General features: G+C 41.3%; 1 protein-coding gene across 1 annotated transcript in view; it reads left to right on the forward strand.

Annotated features, from left to right (window-relative positions):
* Positions 1-6,751: 6,751 nt before the first annotated feature.
* Positions 6,752-24,321, forward strand: part of MAP3K5 (mitogen-activated protein kinase kinase kinase 5) — a 103,182-nt gene continuing 85,612 nt past the window's right edge. The window contains exon 1 of the mRNA XM_064649379.1: positions 6,752-7,599. Coding sequence (XP_064505449.1) covers positions 7,200-7,599 — 400 coding nt within the window. The 5' untranslated portion in view covers positions 6,752-7,199. The remainder of the gene's footprint in view (positions 7,600-24,321) is intronic.

Genomic DNA, 24,321 nt, shown 5'->3' on the forward strand with positions numbered 1-24,321 from the left:
CCGGCCCCGGCGGAAGCGCCCGCCCGTCGGGCGTTGCCGGAGCCGCGGCGCCGCCACCGCCATCTTTGGCGATGGCAGGACCGGCCTGGGCTGTGCCAGTGCGGCAGCTCGGGAGAAACAAGCCCTCGAAATCGCCTTCCCGGGGAGCACGAGAGCCCTTCCAATTTTCAAGGACAGTCCGCTCTTTTTTATGCCACGTAAGACATAAATCAGCTCGTTGTATGAGCATCAGCTTGAATACACGAGATGTTTCAATCAAAGAATGTATGTTTATCTGCCATTTTTCTTTTTAGAAAGGCTTAAGCTATTTCATTCTTCAGGTTTTTTAAATAGATCTGCATATTTTTTCTTTCTCATTGGGCAGTTATGCCTTATGGAAGTCCTTCTATGAACAAACTTCTTACACCCACGACAACTTCTTTTTAAGTCAGCAGGCATTTTGCCTTTGAAAGGAAGAGACAGTGGGGGTGTTCAGCCTTAGAAAATTAGTATTTCAACAGAGCAGCAGGTGCAGCTTTTGCTGTGTTATAGCCTATCTATATGTCCTTAAATACATATATATGTTCTATATATGTGTCTATATCCTTTTAAAATACACAGATAGATAGATATATACAGAGATTATTCCATTTGGACACAGACTAATTAGTTATAATGACCCGCCTCTGTATTTAGAGATAAAAACGCCAAAGTATTACTTTACACATTTGGAAGGTACAGCAAAGGCAAATCAGGTTATTTAATCAAGGTTACATCATGGAGCTTGGAGCATACTTCTGCTACTCAGCCTTATATTTAAAATTAAACCTTGACTACAAAATTTGTTGTAAAGCCACAGAAATGTCCAGTTGCTTAAATTGGAACTCAGATGCAGAACACTGAATTAGGAGTTCTACTCATTCTTTGATTTCATGGTAAAAATGAAAACAAATATGTTTATCAAGCAGCCTCCAGGATTTTAGAATAAAATCAGTTCAAATTCACTGCAAGTGAAGCTCAATCTAATGTATCCTTTGCATTATCACAGCAGCTCCCAAATCCTCTCAACTGGGAATTTATAGTCTTAATTTATTGATGGATATCACATGAGATAATGTTTTTTTAGCCTTGGGGCAAAGGAATACCTTACAGAATAAGCTGCTCCAGGCCAAATTCAACCAATTTTACCCTCCGTGGACTCTTTTTACATCAATTTATCTTTTTGAAATGCAAGTTACAAGACAGTTTTCTGAGTAAGTGTTTTTAAGGTAATTGTCCCCTTTGTGACTGGGATGTCAATAACAACACTTGAAAAGATACAGGGCTACTGCAGTGGTGCAGTAAGTAAATTTGGACTCCGCCATTTGTAAGGTGTGTGAGTCAAGTGCTTGATGGTTTCAAGTCCAGTTATTCTATGGACAGTTTATCACTGAATTGGAAAGGTTTCATCAAGTGCATTGTTCAAAACTAGTTGATCTTTTGTAATGAGTGAAATTCTGCAGAGAGGTTACACAAACAGGAAGCAGTTCTTATTGGTGGCCCAGCTTTGTTTAAAAGACACGATTAAAACAAGTTTTGTAGACATAAAGATCAAGAAGCAGATAAAAGGTTAAAGGGAGGTCCTGAGAGAAAGACTAGTTCCCCAAACATTTTTTTCACAAACAAACTTGTGAATTCAGGTTTTGAAGATCCTAAGAAGTAGAAAGCAAAATAATACAGCAAGTAAACGTATTTGCATAGGACGGTTTCAAGGTAGAGAGAATAACAACTAAAGGAACAAAAGCTATTTTACAAGCAAAGAGAGAAGGGCCCAACAAACAGAGTTGCTAAACATGACTATATTTCCTCTTCACCCTCTGGTCATCTGAGTAAATTAAAGAAACATGAAAGACTGCTAATCATAGTAGCACTTTATATGCAGCTATTGAAAATGGTCTACCAGCCAGCTCCTTCCACCGAGTAACACCAATCACAGAATCAATTAGGTTGGAAAAGACCTCTGAGATCACTGAGTCCAGTCTGTGACTGAACACCACCACATCAACAAGACCATGGCACTAAGTGCCACATCCAGTCTTTGCTCAAACACTTCCAAGGACAGTGTCTCCTTCACCTCCCTGGGCAGTCCATTCCAAAATCCAGTCATCCTCTTTGTGAAGAAATTCCTCCTAATGTCCAACCTAAACCTCCTCTGGCACAGCTTGTGACTATGTTCTGTTATCCTGTCCCTGGTTGCCTGGGAGAAGAGGCCAATCCCCACCTGCCTACAACCTCCTTTCAGGTGGTTGTAGAGAGTGATAATGTCTCCCCTGAGCCTCCTGTTCTCCAGGCTGAACAAACCCAGCTCCCTCAGCTGCTCCTCATAAGACTTGGCTCCAGTCCCTTCACCAGCTTTATTGCCCTTCTCTGGAATTGCTCCAGCACCTTAGTGTCCTTGCTGAATTGAGGGGCACAGAACTGGACACAGGACTCACTGGTGAGGTGTGGCCTTAAGAGTGCCTAGTACAGGGGAAGAATCCACATGGGTTCTTCCAAACAGACAAATCCTATGTACAGCAGTAGATGGCAGCCATGTTCCATGCAAAAAACCGAGTCTCCTCAGTTGCAGGAAAAAAATCCCCAACTTCACTGAAATTATTGTTTTCCTAACCCAACATAATTTCAATAAAAAAAAGTTGCTTAGTATCTAACTTTTAGGCTGTATTTATGCAGCTGTCATTTCTCTACACTCAGCTCAGAGTGCTACCCCTCCTAAACCTTAGAATGGATGGTTGAGATGCTTACAGCAGCATTTTCACCCTTTCTGTCTCAAGAGTTCTGTTCTGTTACAAACATATGTCCCTCATTTCATCAGCTTGCTATCTGACAGCTAGCTTAGGTGTGAGCTGAGCTGGTAACCATGCCAGTCCTTCCAAAACCCTTGCTGGTCATCAGAAACAGTAATCAGGTAGGCTTGGGTCCAGATGTTTAAAGAACTTATAAAAAGAGCTTTTCTACCAGAGAAAGTAGAATGTGAGCCATTCCTTCACATGTCAGGACAAGTAGCTTACAACACTGAAGATACCCAGGGACTGGGTTTACTGAGTAAAATTTTTTCTTGACTTTGAGCTATTGAACCATTCATTAGGCTCCATGCCATCAAGATTTTCTTCTGCAAGTGATTGCTCATATTGAGTAATAGAAATGTAGAGGTGTTCCCAGCTGAAATTCCCATACTGTCATAAAGCTTTAAGAAAAGCATTAAGGTTCATTATAGGATTGCAAAACTGGCAGCAGGGAAAATAAGCAAATGAAAGTAAGCAAGGGGGTTGCAGGAATGAATGAAAAGGAAAAGGCTCCCCGCATATGGGGAAAGTAAGGGTTGTGGCGTTTGGAAGGAAGAGGCAGTTAGCACAGAGCCTTTTCTGGAAGTCTAAAAAACAACAAAAGAAGCAAGAGAAGGGAAAGGGAAAGACACTGGTGCAGAGGAAGATTTAGACAAGGGGATTTAGAAAGAAATGGAAAAGAGTATGAAGCAAGAACAGCACACATTCTTCACCATGCTCACAGGAAAAGGGCTTCAAGGATGGTCCTGACTAGTGAAATATCCATCCCTGCTGATGTATCCACCTTGCTCAGTCAGGTTTTGCTGGCTGCTGTCTATGTGCACCAGGCCATAATTTGGTAAGCAGATTCCTCACATTATTACTGTTCCATGATTAGCTGCATCCCTACACAATGGCCACCAGCCTCTATCTATCTGCCCCTTTGTACATAAATATCGCTTTAAATGTTCAGTGTAATTGTAAATTTACCTTTTCTTAAAGATTGGCAAAATATTACCTTCTCCCTATTGAACTTAAAAGCTACTTCTCATTGTCTACAGTGATATATTTAGTCTGACTTTTTAAGACCTTTTTTAGAAACAAGTTCTTTTTATTTCAGTTTAATTGTTTCTACTGCTTGTGAGAGTACTGGCCTAAAACTTACAAAAATTGCATTATGTACTTTTAATATTTCAGATTTTTGTATCTGCAAATTTCTTTAAATTCTTTTTTTTTCTTACCCCGTAATTGAAGCATGCTGGACTCCTGCAAACTTCTTTGTCCTGCTTATCAGTGAAGAGCTTACAGTGTATCTCCAATCTCTCATTCCTATATATTATCCTGTAGTTAAATAAGAGGACCTTAAAGTATGAATGAAATTTAACATCCACTTTAAACCCAGTATCTGTAGTGATATATTTCAGTCCATTCTATCAATTCCATCGACATTACCATAAATAAAATTCAAAATGCAGGTTATTCTACAGTAATTTTTCTCCCTCTACTAGACACTGATGGCCATAATACATGAAAAATATAGTTTGGACAGAGCTATGTTAAATGTACATATGTTTTAATTTAATCTCTATAAATCAGGATACATTTGAACTACCTTTTTTGGTCTTGGATCTTGTTTACACCTGTTGGAGCAGCTAAATCAAGCCTGTAGCATCTGTCATGTGCTGTTTGTCAGTCATCAAAAATTGCATTTACATTTACAACTATTAATGTTGGTAAACTCTTCGATGTTAAAGTTATAATTATGGTTAAAACTAGAGGCCAGTGATTTATAGCTGTAGAAATGCATAATGGAGAAAGGGTCATTATTTCAACAAGTCCACAGCTGACTGCTTGTTACATGTTTTTGTCTGTTTCATCTCTGAAAAAAACAGAGCTGGAACAGGACAACACTGAATAGTGATTATATGCAAAGTGGTGCTGAAGATGTTAATTCTACAACTCTTGAGAAACAAGGGAACAAGGTAAGAGTACTTCTGATAACAAATGGAGTGTTATTTTGGTTTTTAAAAAATCCTTGGAATTATCTCCTAATCAAACATGAAAACAGAAGAGCTCCTAAATGATCATTCACTTCAGAGAGCTAACAAATTAAAAGATTTGTTTTCACTTTATAAAAGCATCAGCAATTTGTGTTTGTTATTCAACAGCATTTTGATTTCTTTCCCAGTTTAGCACCCAACCTCACTCCCAGCCAAATCAGTAGAATAACTAACTTAAATTTGGAGTAGACATGGTGCTAATAATGAAGCAAACGTCACAAGTCAGTAATGCTAAGTGGAATAGCATGCTTCTTCCGTCTCCTTTCAGTCCATAACTTCCTTCTGCACTTGACAAACACGGGCTGTTCTCGAGAACAACAGAGACATATTGTTCTTGCTTCCTGTAAGGTGATGTAATTGCAATGCTGCATGGATTAACACCAATTCTGCATTTCGTGGAAAACGCCAAAATTTAGAAAAAAACTGTTTGCCATTCAGATTGTAGCAAGAAACAATAACCTACTGTGTCTGGAAGATGAGCAAATATTAACTTTTCCCTGTAAATTAGTCTTTAGTTTGCTCGTCATCTTCCCGCCCCATTTATCCATTTCTTATCAGCAGAAGCAAATGCCAGGCATATCTTGTCGAAAAAGGGGACTGCTCAACACAGAAGCAAACAGAGCTACTGAAGGTACTGCAGTGACTTATTTTTCTAATTATTCCAGAACTGACCCTCTGTCTACCTAAGTAACGAACAATATGATATAGACCAAGGCTTCATGCCAACAAGTTGATTAGTCTTAACAAGATCAATTTTAACAGGATGGGACCTATTGATATGACATATAAACATAACTAAAAATATGCAAGTACTATTTTTCCTTTTTTCTTGTATCTGTTTAATAGGAGCTCCTAAAAAAAAAAATTTAAGAAATCATCCAGTTTTACAGTATTTCTCTTCAAAAACAGACTACAGAAGTCTCAACATCATTTCCTTTTCACATCCATTTTGAATTCCCCAGAGATTCACTCTTAGCCTGCAAATAATCTGAAATTTTGGGGTGTTTTTTCATATGATTTATTATTTCAAATCTCAAGGGATCTTTTCCTCAGCTGGATGCCCTACCATACAAAGTTAGTACAGCTTTTGGGTATATGCTAGTTATTCCTACTAGTTTGCTTTTCTGTGAAGTAATGTTTTTGGTGATTACCAAGCTTTCAAGTATTCTTGACAGATAAATTGCACGTGAATGCAAGAAACTGGCATATTTAATCAACGTACAGGGGTAGTTTTACAGTATCCAGGTGCAGCAGTGATCCTGCTGGAAGCAGCCATAAACCCTTCAGTGAACTCGAAGTCTTTTGGGAACACAGTGAGAGAGAGATTAATTGTGGAAGACAAGGGGTAACGATTACTAAATCATGACACTACTCTCAACTCAGTGCAAACACCCAAAGCGTTTACTCCCGACGAGATAGTTAAAACGTGTGTGCAGTAAGTGATAAAAACCCATTTAGCAGGACCACGACCTGGCTTCGTGCAAACACAGGCTCCTTTAGATGAACCCGAAGCACCTCTGAAGACTGTAGTGCGAGTCAGGGCACGCATTGTTTCAGCGGCGGGGAGGCGCAGCCTGAACCCACAGGTTTGAAGCACAACCGTGGACTCGTGTTAGGAGGAAGGATAGTAAAAAAGCAAAGCTCCGCGAAGCGGCAGGGAAGGGGCGCCCTCGGCCCTCTCCAAGAGCCGGTACCGCCGTCCTCTCCCGGGGCAACCCGAGAAGCAGGGAAGGCTAGTCCGGAACTTCCCGTGGGGAGCGGCGCCCTTTCCGCCTAAAAAGCGCTGTAAGGACACGGCGTGGATCCCCACCCAGGAGCTCCCACTCAGGACGCGGCCGGAACGCTGAGGGTGGGCGGGAAACGGTTATTTCTGCCCGGAGGCGGGGCCGGAGGAGGTGCCAGGCGCTGGAGCCGCCCCAGCCCGCGCTGCCAGTGGCTCCCCAGCTGTCTCTCGGCTAAAGCCGGGGCGGCGGAGAGCGCTCTCACAAGTGGTTTCTGCCGTGGCCGAGGCATTTTGCCCGGGGAGTGGAGAGGCCGGGGAAAGAGCGAGGTGCTGGGGGCGGCAGGAGCAGGAGGCCGGGCTGCCGGGGGTCGGCGCGCCGGGCAGTCCCTGCAGGTGCGGGGGAGAAGGGAGCGGCGCGTCATGGTGCCGGCGGCGGGCACGGAGGGAGGCTGTGCTCGTCTCCCCGTCTGCGGCAGCCTTCGCTAGCACCCGAGTGGGAGCCCCTCGCTTCAGTCCGGCCGCCTCTCCCCTCCAGCAGCTCGGCGGGACCGCTCCGGGGCGGGCGGCGCAGTATGGCATCCGCCTAACGCCGGCCAGCGCAGCAGAGCCCGGGGCTGCTCCTACGCCGCCGGGATGAGCGACAGCAGCGAGGGGATCGTCAGCCTGCCGGTGCCCGGCCCGCCCGGCGGCGGGACCCCGTGCGAGGAGGTGCTCGGCAGGCGAGCGCCTGGGGCCGACGCCCGCAGCCTCCTGCCCGACTTGGCCGCGCCGCCGCCCGCCTCTCTCTGGACTGAGGACGGCGCCGCCGCCGCCTGCCCGAGCACCGCGGCGCGGGCCAAGGGTGGCGGCCGGCGGACCGCGGTCACCTACGTGATCAACGAGGCGAGCCAGGGGCCGCTTCTGGCGGCGGAGAGCGGCGCCCTGCAGAGCCTGCGGGAGGCGTGCGAGGCGGTGGGGGCCGCGCTGGAGACCCTGCACTTCGGCAAGCTGGACTTCGGCGAGACCGCCGTGCTGGACCGCTTCTACAACGCAGGTGAGAGCGCCCGCCCGCCCGGGGCTGGTCATCGCCGCCGCGGGACCGGCCCGGCCCGCGCTCACCCCCCTGGCCCGGCCCGGCCCGGGGTCACCGCGGGGACGCGCGAGTAACTCCGGCCGCCGAGTCCTCCGGGGACTGAGCCCCACGTTGCCCCCGCGGCCCCGGCTGCAGTGACAGCCCGCGGGTGGCCACGGCGGGTCCGTGGAGAGGCAGGGGTGCGCCAGAGCCAGAGCTCTTGTCCCCCGCGCTAATGTGTTTTGGAGAAGAAACTCTCTGTCAGCAAGCGTGCTGTGAATCAGCGCTCGTGGATGCTACCAGCGGGTTAAACGTGACCTGGCTGTTTTCTCCCGGTCTCCTAACACAGTGCAGGGATGCAAGTTTGTGCTAATACGATGAGTTCTGGCTGAGAAAGGCAGGAGCTGCGAGGCCACGGGAGCTTTGAAAAGTAGATTTAGCACCAGACGTGTGGCTGGACAGTTTCTTGGGGCTGACAGTATCTGTGTGTTTGTGCTTGGAAGTTTGTGCTTTTGATATTGGTTTCATAAAACATTTGTGATGGATGTGCTTGAACAAAGAGCTGCACACACCAATCTAGTTAGTTGGCAAGAGTACCCAGAGCTACATCCCCTCGACCCAGTTTGCCCATTTCACGGCAGTAAAACACCTTCATTTGAAACCACTGTGGTGGCTTGAGCTTCTGTCTTATGGCTCCATTTGTAAAAATAACAACAAAAATATTCCACTATCTTTTTATTTTTTTGGCAGATACAAAGACTTCGTACAACTAAAATTACAATACTAAATTAACATTTTTTTTGCTTTAAAAAAATCAGAAACAGGAAATTGACCTGACCTACAATTTTAAGCTTATTGTGTGATGTGGCTTTGGTGTATGTGAAACATATGCTAAAAATAAGCATAGGTTTTGTCAGATATTGTAGTTTCCTCCTCTCCTGGGGAGGGGTGAAGAGAAGGAAAAAACCCGATAAACAATCCCCAAACCAACAAAAATCTCCTGGCAGTATTATAAGCAGTTCCAACCTAAGACTCTTTGGCACACCTGTCATCTCTTTGAAACTCTGCAGGCTTTGCCTCATGGACTGCTGCTTTCAGTGAGATGGGTGATTCTGAAGCATGCATTCACAGCATATTCCCTTTGCCTCATGCAGAGCTGTGTCCTTAGAGGTAACAATTCTCAGAAGTCAGAGGAAGTGTCCTCGCAGGTGGAAATAGGAAGGCCATAGAGTTTCATTATAGATCCTATATTTTCTGCATATAGCTCAGAGGGATTTCAAGCACCCTGATATCTCTTCATTCCAGGGCAGGTGGAATCTGAGAGTCTCTTTTGGTTCTGTTGTAGAAGCTGTCTCATAGTGGGGCTCACAAGGTTGAATTATCCATGATGTTTTTGTTACTCTTACACTGGTTAATTTCTAGACTCTGAGCTTTGCAATAGGTGGGGTCTCACTAATTCATGGAGGCTTTTCTTGTAATGAGAGATTTGACTTGGAGTGGGCCCCTTTCAATTTTGGCAGTAGGCGTCTGGCATATAGCGCTACATATCTGCACACTTATGTAATATAATTTGCTTATTTCAATGGTTTTTCAGTGAACTGTAAATGTGAAAATTTACTTTTGCTTCGTATTGTTTGGCTGGGGGACTTTAATGCAAGAGTTTCGAATGAGAAAAAATACTTTGCCATTCTGCTTTAGTAGTCAAGTCCATAAACGTGTAAAGAACTAGGAGAGTTGATCACGTTAAGCTCCTGGACTGAAGAGAGCTAGATGTAGAAGTCTCTGTCTGCTCAACATATACTCTGTGCTGTCTGAACTGACCAGTCATAAACCAGCTGTAATCCCAAAACTGTATTATGCTACTGATCCTAGGTCTAGAGGAATCATGAATTTTCATACTGTTTCTTTATCCCTGTTGCACTTTCTACACTCCCTCTATTTTTAAGAATTAGTTGTTCTTCAGAAACTTTAAAATAGTGAAAAAAAATGTTTCTCAGTTTAGGAACAGTGTTAAAGAGCATTAAAGCCTTGTAGAAGAAGAACGCAAATGGAGAACAACGCAAATGGGGAACAAAACCAAAATGGTCATGGAGGATGTAACTATTGCACAGATATTTCTTTTTGATTGCTTTAATAGGGTGGTGGGACAGAGCATTTGTAGGTGACCTAAACTCCTTCTTTACTGCCCTTCTTGTTCTCTCATGCTGTGTGCTTTCAGTGATTAAAGGTGACATTAGTTATATCATAGAGAATGTCTGCACACCACATTATTTAAAAAAAATAGGGTATGAAAATAGCGCAGTATGACTGCATGTCAAATAAGAATTTAGCAGTGAAAGTGCTTTCAAATTAAGTGATAGTTAAGTGATCATATATATTCAAGGTATCAAGTCTTCCTGGACTCATTGTAAAGGCCAGCTAAGCTACAAGAGTAAGAAATGATGTGATTTTGTGAAGTTTTGGAAAATCAAGCTTATTAACTGTATTTGAATGAAATAAAACATTAAACCTCTTAACTCTTATAATGCATGTAAATCACCTGTGATGAGGGGCAAAGCTACAGTGTAGCATACCTGTCCATCATTAAGGCTTCCCTTTTTATTGTCTTATTTTTGCTTTGTATAACATAGTCTGAACTCTTGGTCATTTCTGTTGTAGGTTTGCTTCATGCCTTTCACTGCTTCAAAGAGAACCTCAAGGAGTATTAAGTATAATATCTTAGATGAGAATATCATCTGCTCTAAATGTAGATTAGCCTGCTAATAATCTCCTTTTGCCAGCCTCATTCAACTGTGGCCCTTAAATGCTGAGGCATAATTAGCAGTCCATATTAGTGAGTAGGTGCCAGCTATGTATAATTGAACCATTCAACCACCAAATATTAAAATATCGATCACCAGTTGATTTCAGCAAAAAAAATTAAAAAATATTTTGAGAAGCAAGTGTCAAATAAGCCCTGGAAACTGCTGGAGAAGGGTCTGACAAAAACAGATTTCAACATTTATAGCTTTTTCCTCCACTTAAGGAGAAACTAAGGTGAGAATAGGAAAAGGTAGTTTGATATCTTGTAAAACTTGATGTATCTGGGTTTGATCAGCTGTCTTAAGGGTTCTTTTCCTTTGTAAAGGAAAAGAGTTTTTCTTTTTTCTTTTTTTTTTTCCTATTCAATTATTTTGTGGTGCTGCAGGTGAATTGCAGGTATTTCTTAAATTCAAATTAGTTTCTAAACACTTTAGGAGTATTTTAAGAGTTGGGCAATTAGAGCCATGCCAAAATGTAACAGAGACACCATTTTACAGTGCAGTAGATAATCATGCTGTTTTAAAAGTTACTGTAACCATTGATATTTGTAATTAAATGGTAATTTCTCTACATCACAATGACCACATCTTCATATCCTGTTGATTTTACTTTAATTGTTCAGTTCCTTTTGTAAACAGCCATGAGTAAGCATAGAGTACTAAGGAGTTTGTTTGGCTTAGGTAAGCATTCTTTTTTTGGGGGGGAGGGGGTTGTCCTTATCTTTTTTAGGCAATTGAAATTAGAATATTGTCTTTCTGCACAGATCTTTACATGTAATACATCACTTTGTATTACACAAATGCATCAAGGACTGGCTGAACAGTGTTTGAGGAAAAACAAAATAGGCCAAAGTACCATAAGAGGAAAAAAAGTCACATGAGTCAATAATCTGGGTCAGTTCTTCGTGGTAGGGAGGTGCTCTAAGTCAAAGTAATTTCTTTACACATGTGTTTAGAATTAGGCAGGGTTTTGTATGGGAATTTGTTAGAAGCCCAGAATTGGGCATTCTGACAATTTCTATGTAATCTCAGAGGGACTGGTGGAAGATAAAGTTCACACAGTGACTGAGGAGGATATGGGTTTTCTAATCTATGCAGTCGCTTGTTTTAGGTTGGTTTTCAAGCTAAACAGCTTGACATACAAAACTGTCCTGGTAACTTTAATGTTGTCTTATAATGGGAAATTTCCTTTTCATAAGCTCCATAGGCATATGCTCAAGTTTCACGAATCAATGGCCCTTTTGATAGTATTTTCTCCTAACACTGTCGCGTGGGGCTGTTGAGATAATTCCCTAGAACAGCAATGATTGTTTAAAATAGAATTCATCAAATCTGAGATAGTAAAACAGGTTTAATATCTTGTCTTTGCTCCTAGAATTCAGCATCATTGCTTTTAGAATTCATGCCAGCTTGGGCTAGAAATTGTCAGTGTTGGGTTGTTGGGCTTAGAATCATATTGTGCAACGTGCTTGGGGAGACTCTTGGTGTGCAAAATGACAAAGAGTTCAGAGAATCAATACAGTCACTTGTCTGAAAGTGAACTTTGCTTCAAATATGTTCTACACCTAAATTGTTTCTGCAGATTCTACAGAACATTTGTGGATTATGCATTCATAAGCATTTACAGGCACACAGAAGTGTAAAGCAGTACCAGGGCTCAGCTACAGTCTTGCAGCTTCTTCCTGTTTTTCCTCTAAATATGCTACATTCTTCATTCTAGAAGTTGACTTAAATGTTTCCTTGGTAAAAAGCAGCATGCATATTAGCGGTTTGTAGGAGCAAAAAATCACCATCAGAGAGAGAGTAATCAAAGCTTTATTCTATTGCACATTGTCTCAGAACGATTCTGTGTTTTTTCACTACTTTTTTCTCTGTGCTTCCTGACTATTATTTTTTAATTTCACTGACAGAGTTTTGTCAGACACTTGAAATACTGCACATACTTTCTGTGATTATGCAGCACTTACATTCATCACTTACTTTACTTTTTTTGATACCTCCCCATTCCCCAGGTGCTGCTGTATCTATCCTACTGTTTCTATAGCATTGTACTGGAGACTCCCTGTTCCAAATTATAGTTTTCATTAACATAGCAGGAGAAACTATCGTGATGCATTATTCTTGTCTGATTTCAGAGTCAAGGGCAACTAGTAAAAAATAAGAAGTTTAGTCCCACCGTCCATGGAACTCATGTTGAAATATCTTGTATTTCAGCAGCACTATGATGCAAGTGATGAGTTGGAGCAAGAAATGCCAAGTAATTTAACAATGGTATGCGGAATAGAGTTGATGTCTGTCTTAAGAGTATGACTATTATCGTGTCAGGCATGCAAAGTATTATGAATACAGACTCTTTGTGTCTGAATGCATAGCACATATTGTAATGTTTAAATGGGGTGGGTTATAAAGCTCCTTTTGACTCCTGATATTGATTCCAGACTCTTAGAAGGCAGTATTAGAAACCTAAACCAAATGCGTGGCACATCTTCAACACAAAACAGTGTTTAATTCTGAAGCACCTGAATGTGATCTACCTCTACAACAAAAATGATGAGAATTCTGGAAAAAAATCTGTAGTCCTGATGTAAAGTTTCTTTTGTGTGTTTATAGTGCTAGTGGAGAACTACTGAATTTATGAAGAAATCATGAGATTCAAAACAATGTATTTACAAATACTGCATTACTGGACCAGCTGTAAATATTTATAACCAGATTCCAGTATTGGCACTGTGTTGCATAACTTCCATTGGGCTACCTGTCAGTAGTTGACTGGAAAACTAGTGTTCCATCAGTTTCTCTCTGAAGTAGGAGGAACATAGCAAAGGCACCCATTCTATACATGACCTCCATGTATGTGGGCTGAGAGACCTGGGTTCTCTTTCAGACTTTGTCACCAGCCTGTCATAGCAGTTTGTAACTCTGCTGTTCAGCAAAAGCTCCCTCGGGCCTCTCCCACAGCTGAGATGCTTACACAGCATCTAGCATGGGTGCCGTGGGCACAGAAGCCTGGTACTAGTGTGAATTTCCAGCCATGTCTGTAATGTAGATAATATTAAGGGTGTGCTCTTGCAGTGTTTATTTACTAAATCCCTCAGTGATATCAGTGAGACACCTGGCTAGACAATCTTGCATCCAGGCTTTTGTTGGATTATTAGAAGTTACAGACTTTTTAAATGCTACTTTCCCTGTTAAATGCATCAGGGCAATAGAGCTAGTTTTGAATACTGCATGGTAGTTGAAGGGGTGGGAGAAATGCAGGTTATGAAATTATTAGAGTCTCTTAAAGTACAGTAAAGATATAAAACTCATGAGGCATCTGTATAAGCAGAAATCATCTAAGTGTATTCCCCATTGGAGAAAATGCGGAATGGAGCTAAATTAATGCTTTTTGAGTAATGCAGAAGAAAGCCTGTGACTGATTTTTCTGCAGTTTGCATTTCTGTAACTCTGAACAGGATGTGTCATAAAGAAGTGGCTTCTGGATCTGCTGCAGTCATGATAATAATTTGACTTCTCTTTTTAGTGGCTTTCCAAAGTAAAGAAGCACAATACAAAAAGTTGTAAATGTAGCAAGGGGCAACAGACTGAAAAAATTGCGTTAGAGCCCAAAGGTTCAAATGAAAAGTAGAATAGGCCTTAAGTACACCATTTAGCACCATTATCCTCATTAAATTTCCCCCTCTGTTATGATCTTTAGAAAAATGAAGTTAAGCAAGTGAAAGTTTCAGTTTTATGGCAGGATTTTTGGTTTTTTTGGGGTTTTTTTTGTCTCAGTATAGAAAAACTGAGTTTTGAGTGTAGTGTATGGTGCTGATAATTTAAAACTTGTTCCTCTTTTTTCCCAGTGCCTCTGGATCAGTGTCCATTTCGAACTGCTGTATTTGCGTACATAGGCAATCTGCAAGTTGTTTTTGTAAGCTAAACCCAAAGGAACTGAAAAACCTCAGCAGCTCTACAATGACAGGGATTTTGCAAGTTTGTGGTTAATAAAATGGAAGTTATTGCTGGGATTCACATCTTTCTTTGTGGGCTCCCTGCTTTAGATTTTCCCTGAACATCCACTGCAATCTCCTACTGCTTCTTCTGTATGGCATCTCTGGAAATTTATATTCAGTGATACAGACATAATCAGAAGTACAGCATTTGTTAGAAACATATGTAGCAGTCATTGAAGTTATACAGCAGAACATGTGTGTGTGACAGATGACAGAGGAATCTGTTTTGACAATTGGGGAATTTTCTGGTAATCACTGATAGGTAGGTTTCTGTAAGAAGTTTGTAATTGTTTATATTCCAAGAGAACATGAACCTCAGGCTGAGCTTGATACACAAGCACAAGCTGCTTTTTTAGTTTATATTACTTTTTTCCTCTGAGACCAAATTTATGCCTTGACTGATGCAGATATAATATTTCAGTTATGAAGAGCTGCTGATCACTACTAACAAACGCATGCCAGAGTTGAATTCTTTTTCAAATCATGTCCGCCTTTATTCATAACCATTGGGATAAGTTTAGATGCAACATGGGGCTTAAAGATTTCCCACAGACTGAATCATTTGAAGTCAGTGGGAATCAGCTCTCTTTCAAATCCCACAAGAAACGTATGTTTTGATTTAAGAGGTAGATACCCTTGTAGAAATTTGGCTCTGCATTTCTCCTTTACTGTAATAAAGTAAATGAGTTGTTCTGGGACTTGCTGATGGTGTCCGTGGGTGGCTCTTGCAGAGAGTGCTCTCTGGATGAGCCAGCAGCAGGTGCTTTCAGTGGTGAAGATGGCTTTTCAGTGATGTCACCTGCAGTTCTTGCACAGAGTTTTATCTGATTTTCTTCCCCTTCACACAATACCTGTCTGATACAGGTGTATAATGCTACTTCCAGTAGTCTTTGACTTACTAGGGACTATAGTCTGAGACCTGCAGTCTGTGAAGAGCGAAGGTGCACGTCAAGTAATTATTGAGAGTTGGAAGTCCTCCAACACCTTCCCGTGGGCTTCCCTGCTGTTCTGCAGTGTGCACAAGTGCTGAAGTCACTCATCTGACTGTAGCACAGGAAGCCCTGGATGTGAACAAGGAAGACTCAGTGATGTACTAAGAGTAAAGGAACACTTGTACCACTGTAGGAGTTTGTTTATGGTTCAGAAATGGGGCCCCTCCTGCTTGGAATAAATTTATTCAGTTATCTTGACACAGTAGCAAAGTGCTTCATTTAAGTCCACAATAAAGGCACACCCATAAGATTAAAAGCTCCTACTTCCGCTGCTCCACCTTCAATATGATTTTTGCAGCTACACACACTTCTAAAAGCATGGATAGTACTATCTTTTCTCTATGGAAGAGTGTCTCTGTGGGGAAACGTGCTAGATGTGTGCCATGATTTTTTGTTTTACTGGTTTATTATCGACTTAGATAAAGTTTCTCAGCTTTCCTCCAGTAACCTCATGGGTCATTCAAGTGAAAATGGATTGACTTTAACCTGAATATTTGTGTGCTGACCACCGGTTCAGCTTGCATAGGCTTTCAATAATGTGGCATGATAGTGAAAGTCAGGTTTTTGGCTGTGTGGTGCATCTTGTCTTCACTCACTGCCTGCAGCTCCTGCCATCAATGGAAGTGACATGTGGCATCTGTGGAGAAGGGCAGAAGCCATTTGCCACCTGAACGTAAGCTCGTCTTCCAGATCACAGTTGGAAATGAGAAGTTTTTGCCAGGCCATTGGTATGAAGAACGGGGAAACCTTCCAAGTCTCCTTGGGAGCATAGTTTTGTCAATTCTGAACATCACCATCATTCATGGTTCAAGTGCAATTGCAGAGGGCTCAGTGACTCTGTCCTGATCACTTTCACTGGAAAAGAAGTGGTTGTTACCTGTGTAAATAAACTGAAGTCTTGTGTATTTATGTTCTCTATTTCCCTGGGATCCGTTTCAATTTTTGTTTTCTGCAGAGCTGAACTTAACTAGTACTTCATATAAAAATAAATACACTTCATATGATACTTGGAATCCTTTAATATGTAGTCTCTTGTGAGGGTTTTCAGTGACCTTGCAAATCATGCAAATTGCTGTGTAGAAACTATTTTCCTTTGCTTATGATGATGATTCTTATTTCAAGAGGTAAACTTCCCTGATTAATTCATTCGATATTTGTATGTTATTCACATTTCAAGACTCTGAAGACTGCACCTTCCACAACTGGTTTTTATGATTTTTTGTCACTTAGAAAAGGAACAGAACTTCTTAAAATTTTTTTTTTTATTTTGAGATTGTGTAACTCAAAACCATGGTCGTTCTAGTTTCTTTTTATTTCACCTCGAGTGTTACATTCCATTTATGTCTTTCAGGAGTTTTATTGATTTTGGGAATTTTCCTGATTTGTCATCTGGGAGTAACAGCTCTGAGTATAGTGAGTGTTGCACGTATGAAGCATGGCAGAGATTGCAGGGCAAGCCAGAAAAAAAGTAGCATTTCCAAAATATCCTGTACAGTTATAGCATTACTGTACAAACCAGGATTTATTATTTTTTTTAAAGGATGCTTGTAAAAGGGGAGAAGGATCATGTTTCCTTAGTGCTGTGACTCTAAAGGGAGGAGGGGAGAAAAGATACTGCCTTTGTCTTGAGAGCAGCCTGATGCAACCAATGCTGTTATCTTTGAAGAAGTGCTGGGATTGTGCAGCAATGCCCCACTCTGGTACATTCTTGAGGGATTATGTTGTTTCCTACCCCTACATCAGGGTGAACAGAGGTGGGTTTTTCCTCTTCTGCTTGGTGTCACAGGCTAAGGGCAGCATGTGGGTACCCTGACTTACTGCAGCCATAGAAGGCCACCTTCAGTGGTGAAGTCTGAACTTCACATGCTATACAGAGTCCAGGTCTGTAGCTGGAGAGAAAGCACTTCCTCAGCCTCTCAGCATGAGGAAGGAAGCCCTTTGGCCTCTGCTAGAGCCAGGGACTGGTGATGTATGTGGTGGTGTATGCTGTGTTCTGGACAAGCCTTCTAGGCTGGAGTCTATATGGGCAGCACTGTCCAGAGTTGAGACTGCATGATGCAGCCAAGCCCAGCTGTGGTAGCAGCTTTTAGCTGGACCAGTCTCCGGGAGTATGGCAGAATGCTGTTTGCAGATGAGAAGTGTCTCGGGCAGGACTTAGCAGCCACTCAAGGAGCTTGTATTGAAGCTTTACTCAAATGTACTTATTTCTTTGAGGCTTAATAGTGTCAGAAGTTTGTGGAGGTCATTAAGTGTGAAGTGGTTTTAACTTAGTTTAAATACCTCAACACACTTGAGTGTATTTCACAATTCTGAGATAAATGGAGAAAGTCTTAAAAGTGTGTGTTCTAAAAGCATTCCACAAAAGAAGCAAGAAAATGAGGATTCTTGCCAGTAATTCTGTTACCAGAACCCGTGATCTCCCTTTTCCAGCTGATGCAAAAAGGCCAAAATGCAATAAAAGTGCTAGGAAAATGGACTAAACTCAAGCAAGAGCTTCTGCAACAAGCCCTGCCAGATGGGTGTATAACTGCAAAACTTCCAGTCCATTTTGTTACTTAACTGCTTGCATTTTGATCTGTTTTCTGCAGTGTTCCAGAAGTGTCTCTGCTTTGAATAATCAGCGTGTTGACAACCTGATACTTGTCTCTGTATCCTCTCTGTTCAAGTACTCTAATAGTAGCTTTGGTTGAAAAATTTCCTGGTAGGCAGATCAAGCCTTAGGGCATTTCAGTTTATGCTGTGGCTGGTTGCAGACCAGTGGCAGATGTCTGTCTTCAAGATTTAGTTCAATTCATAAGAAATTACATATTCCTTATCCATTATGAATCAAAGCTGTTGATTCACAAGCTGAGAGAGCTGGGGTTGTTCAGCATGGAGAAGAGAAGGCTTCAGGGAGACCTCATTGTGGCCTTCCAGTACCTTAAGAGGGCTTATAAAAAGGAGGGAGACGGACTTTTTATATGGGCAGATAGTGACAAGAAAAGGGAAAATGGTTTTAAACAGAAAAGTTAAAACTGTGGATATCCCTTCACTGGAAGCGTTCAAGGCCAAGTTGGATGGGCCCTGAGCAACCTGATTTAGCCCATGGCAGCGGGGTTGGAACTAGATGATCTTTAGTGTCCCTTCCAACACATACCACTCTGTGATTCTATGATTTAGAGATACTGCCATAGTAATTTCAAGCTGTACTTTTGCAGTAGAACTGTCTCAGACTTTTAGCACTGAAAGGCCTAAGTTGACATGGCATATTTTCCAATAATCCTTAAAGCCAATAAATAAATACAAGTAAGGTGACAATTACTGCAATATGCATATCAATATCAGAAAAGAGAATTATCCTGCTGCTAAGAGTTTACTGCTGCCTCACTCTAGCTGCAGTGCTAAGTAGAGTAAGAAGATCATAAAATCCATTTGTCTATGCACTTACTCTCATTAAGTAGGGCTGCTGGAAGCGTTGAGCATTGTATCCTTTGAGGTGCAGTCCCACGGAAGCTTAAGTGGATGAGAAACTGGACTAATGCACTTCTTCCTGGTGCTGCTTTCGGTGTTCAGAGAATTACATGATGAGGTAGGTCAGGGAACTGACCTGATTGCTAACTCACCCCTTTATTTACTTCTGGTTAGCTTTCTGTTGAGTAAGTTCTCTGAGCTGAGCTCACGTTCCAGAGGAGAGACCAAAAGCAGGACTGCAGCAACCTGTGTTGAGATTGCCTAAACGTGTGGTTTCATGTTATTCTTGATCCTGTCTCCATGTGGATTGCCTCATATCCTTTCCTCTTCCGGTAAGGGTGGCTAAGGAATGTATTTCATGTTGACTGTGCCAGCTGTTTGTGCTCTCAGCCTGATGTTTTTCAGATACATTCAGTTTACAGGTAGATTTGAAAAACTCTGTTTGAGTTTTGCTCTGTATCGGAATAAAAACTTGAGGACTTCTCATCAGCTGAAAGTTCAAAGATTCTGCCACTCAAAATTTGTGACCACATGTTTGCTAGCAAATGAGAGGATTCATGGTGTGGTGTCCCACCCTTAAGGGGAAGGGAATGCCCGAGATTCATAGATGCTCACAATCAAAAGGAACAGCAAAAGTCAGAGAGTGTGCTAAAGCTTACAAAGTTTTATTTGTAGATTATACACTTGGCATGGAAATTGGTGTGTTAGTCCCTGTCTCCTAGTATAAGCACAAAGTAGTGGATTTTGAATAAAGGGGTAGGGCAATAGGGAAGAGAGAAAGAGAGACATTGGTTAAAGAGGGCAGGAGAGAAAGAACAGGAGAAAGCGAGATCACTAGTCCTGGCTCCAGTGCCAGTCCAGCTGTTGGGGTGTCCACGGTCCTGGGGCACCCAGGGTTTTTGGGGGTACCTTTCTATAGATAAGTTTTCCCTGCCTTGGAGATAAGTTTCTCACTTTTAATGCAAATTAGTTATCATGCGCAGTCCTTTCTTCTAGACCTTTCTGAAAATGGGTTGGAGGGCTTTGGGTGTCTGATGGTTTTGTGCCTCCCCTACAGCCCATGGCTGCTTCATGACCTCATTCCTGTGCTTGCACTGTACTGTGTTGTGCTTATCTCCAGGAGCCAGAACAAGGACGTTTGGCCCAGAAAAGAGCTGCCTTACCTCCATATGGCCCCCTTCTCCAAGCCACATCCTGTTCTTTTTCATAACAATCCTTGGTTGGCTGCACAGCTATCCAGCTATCGGTGTTTGAGACATGCACGTTAGTCTCCTTATCTTCTAGGCTTCTACACGTGGATATCAGAGTTCAGTGGTTTATGTTGTTAGGCTATTATCACTTCTGGCATGCTTTTGGCCTGGGCCAATGAGTCAGTAGCATTCCCAGTGGCCAGTCTGGAGGGAGCAACTTGAGGCTAGGAGAATTTAAGACTGTTGTAAACCATTCTTGGCCACTTGGTCCTCATGCAGAAGTGGGACCTGGGGCATGTTTAATCAGGCAGCACTGCTCTACTGGTTTCCTGGTTTAGGTGTAACAAGTGTGCTTCTTAGAAGCTTGTGTTCACAGCTGAGGATGTGCAGAGTTGCAGTGCCATACTCATTCAGGGAGATGAGTTTAAGATATTGCATCTGTGAAAGCAAAATTCTAGCAGCTATCTTAGCTTCCAAATTCACAGTCTTTCTTGGAGGCCTAAACTGAAGGAAGGGCAGTGGGTAGCTATTGCAAGTCTTAGGCCTTAATAGTCATTAAGCAAATAATCTGCTAATATGTGCTCTTTGTTGAAAATAATCTTTTAGAAAAACACCATTTAGAATAGATTGCAGGTACAGCATTTGTGCATCTTTTCCAGCATGGATCATCAGCTCCTTTGTATCTGCGTGTAACGTACAAAATGTCACGATTGAGTATGACGTAAAAATTTTATTTTCCATTTTAGTACATTTGGACTTTTAGTCAAACTCTAATGCATAACTCAGCACCTCTCAGTTCCTTTTTTTGATAAAAGATATAGTATTTTTCAGTGATTAATTTCTGCTCAAATATACCTGCCCTGCATTACTACAGTTATACTGAAAAGCCTTCAGTGTGAAAATTGAAGAAGGTTGACTGCAAAAAGAAACAAATGAAGTTTCAGGAGTTTAATTTGGATTTGTGAAATTGTAAATTGCTTGATCCATGCTGGCAAAATTATTTCCTAGATTTTGTGGTTTAATATGCTGGCCTTTATATCCAGGTATTTTTGGATAAACCTCAGTGAAAGAGTGGCTATTCTGCTAAAAATGAATGTGTGAGTAGGTGATGGCTGTTGTCACTTTTGTTTTTCCAGTTTTCAAATGTTTCTTCATCCTAAGTGATTCTTTTTCTTCTCTATAGAAGTTGAAGAGCCTGAAGGATGAGAATTCAAGTGCTTATATCTTACAAATGCAAAGTGAGATATGTTTCCTACCAGCTGTGTGAGTTATTTAGTTTTCGTAAAGCTGAGTATCTATTTTGCTGACAATTATTCAGATTTACATCAGTGTAACTTTCCTTCTCACATCAGTAACCACTGTAGGAAGAAAAGAATTCTGGTTTTAGCATAAATTACTGTTATCTTTACCATTTCATCACTGCAGGTTGAATGCAGTTGAATCTTGCAGTGAGATCTTGCATACTGAGTTATTTTAGTTATTTGGTACTAGACCACTTGGAATACTAACTGAATTGCGGAAGTTACTTGAGATGAAAACATTTTTATCTACATGTTCATGTACATAGAAAATGGAAGGAATATGAATATAAGATTAAGTAAATCATCTGTTTTATATGCAAATGGTAATTCCTGCTACTTTGGCTCTACTAACCTATTCCAGTCACCAAACTTTCTCTTGCCCCACTGATTTAGCCAGTTGGAATTGATGAATTCGTAAGGTTCTTCCAGTATCATTTCATTGGTTCAGTTGTGGGCTAGCTAGAGTGAGGTTTTGCTGTCTGCTGAGATTTAAGAAATCTAGGTGATGGATTAGTTTGTAGTCTATTTTCTCAAGTGGTGTGTTTGAATGTGTTCCTATTTTGTACTCCTTGTTCTTACTCAAAAATATGATGCTATGCAAGACACTTGAAACCTCATTTGTAGTGCTAATTCTGCTTCAGAAGTGCTACTGGAACAGTATTTTTTTTCTATACATGGAGTTCAGCACTGTGCTGACTTGGTGAATGTCTGTATCTAAATACTTCAGAACCAAATTCAACATTTACAGTGCTCCAGGTGCTTTATCCTGAAGTTGCTTCTACCAGCCGTGATGCTGGCCATTCTCCTTTTGGGTAATGTGTCTATTTGTGAATTTGATCTATAGATTCTAAAGCACCTTATAGAGGGAACAAATAGCAATCTCATCATTTTAAGCAGAGTGAAACTAGAAGGATAGAGAGTAAGTGGCTTGCCTGAAGTTTGGCAGGTAAAGGTGAGAAGAGAACTGAGGTTTCCTGGGTTTGTGAGCTGCCAGCTAGATCAAATGCCCTGCTATTGTGATCATTGGTGATTTAGATATTACTCATTCACGTTAAGAAGACAGAACATCTATGATGACTAACATCAAATCAGAAGTTGTAAAAACTCTTACACAGTGTTTGGATATTAAATTGTACTGCAGTAATTCTAAATCAGTGCTGTAGTTGTATAAAAGCAGCTTTTGGTACCTGAATCACATGCAGAGATGGGTTGCCTTTGGAAGTAAAGTTTGAGCATCTTGTATTCGTATAGAGTGTGACAAGCAACATTAAGTGAGGCTGTTCTTTTTGCTGTAAAACTGAATTGAATGAGAATGAAATCATAGGTATTGCAGGCCACCTGGAGTTACAATTGACAAAGCCAAATGTGGACCTGCTTATCGGACCTGTTTAATCTCATTTTGCAACAATTAGCAGCAATCATGTCAAGTGTTAAGAATTTAACTCAGATGAGTCATATCCGTTTTCTGTTGTGGGATGCAATAGTGCAGTTACCTGTGAGGCCAGGCGGTCCTGGTCCTAAGCAGTAGTATTTTCTGTATGAGTTTGCAGATAATTAGTTGCTTGTCAGGAATTTTTGAGTGTGATAATCCAGTAACTTAAATACCTAGTAACTACTTATGTGCATACATGCAGTTATTTGGGTAGAAAACTAGTGTGTAACGTTTTGTCCTCCTTAATAAGAATAAGGCGTGTATCACCTCCTCTCCCCTTTACTGATACTTTCACTGTTAATCTGAGAGTCTTGAAATATCAGGGGCAGCTCTGTGATCTGTGGACTTGTGCTGCAGCGGGATAAAGCAAAGTGTTGTGTCCCAAATTGTGAAATTACTTTCAAACTTCGTCTATGTAAAAGGGAGATGAATAAAGCTAAATAAAGCAGCCTAGATGAAATCTGTGTCTGTCTGAAACTTTATCCTAGACTTTTGTCCTTGGGAACTGGTGAGAGATGTTTACAAGAGGACAGCCGTTCCAGCGTTCTTGTAGCTGGCCATAATACTTGCACTGTAACCAAACTTGTATGTCTGCAACTGTATACAAGACTGCAACTTTGCTTCTTTCTGCTTGAGAGAAACTCCTCATCTTTGTTACCTTCTAACAAAAGTATTTGAGGCTAACGCAAGATTACCTAAATCCACGCTGTAGAATGCTTTATGAAGCAGGACACTGATTCGGGATAGATCTTTTGTGAATTGTGACAGAAGTTATAGTGCCACGTGATGTGTTAGTGATGTATATCCGGGTTCTGACGGAGGGTTGCTTTTTAAATTTCTGAATACTCCAAACTATAGTCTTGTCTTTAAATTTGAGAATTTATTTTTTTGTCTTAAGTAGATGCTTTTTTTGCAGTGTTTTTGGTGGACCCCAGGGGATCTTTCAAATTAAGTTTGATCCAGTCTGCATTGTTTACTCTGCACTTCACCTGTGTTGACTGAAGTAAATCAATTTGCATGGTTGAATGCTGCATGCGGTAAAAAGGATTCTGATTTTTCCCTGCTAAATTGCAAGGAGGGCAGCGTGCAAATGTTGTACTTCGGACTTACAGATCATTAAGGTCTGACCAAACCCTGTGAGGATTGTCCTACCTTCTTTGAAATCATGTTTGACTTGTAAAGCCTTAGTACTAGTCTTAAGTGGAAAAAGCAACTTAACTGTAATTCTGCAGCTTGCTTGCTTTTATTGATGAAAGAAAGTGGTGGTGGTAGTTGTGTTTTTGTTTTGGTTTGGTTTAGAGGTTTCTGTTTGCTTTGTGGTTTTTTGTTTGTTTAATTTTGTTTTTTGAAGGAAGAGCTGTAAATGGATAAGGTATATGAGGTATGGGTGCAGATGCTGATATGTCTGTTTTTTCAAGGATTTCTTTGAAATGGGACATAAATAGACTTTGTAAGATGCAAATGAATAAGAAAAGTAGACATAACTTTTTGTATTTTAACAGTGAATATTTAGGACGTTGAACATAGAAAATAAATAATAACA

Source organism: Pseudopipra pipra, chromosome 3 (genome assembly GCF_036250125.1).
Source record: "Pseudopipra pipra isolate bDixPip1 chromosome 3, bDixPip1.hap1, whole genome shotgun sequence".
Lineage (NCBI taxonomy): Eukaryota > Metazoa > Chordata > Aves > Passeriformes > Pipridae > Pseudopipra > Pseudopipra pipra.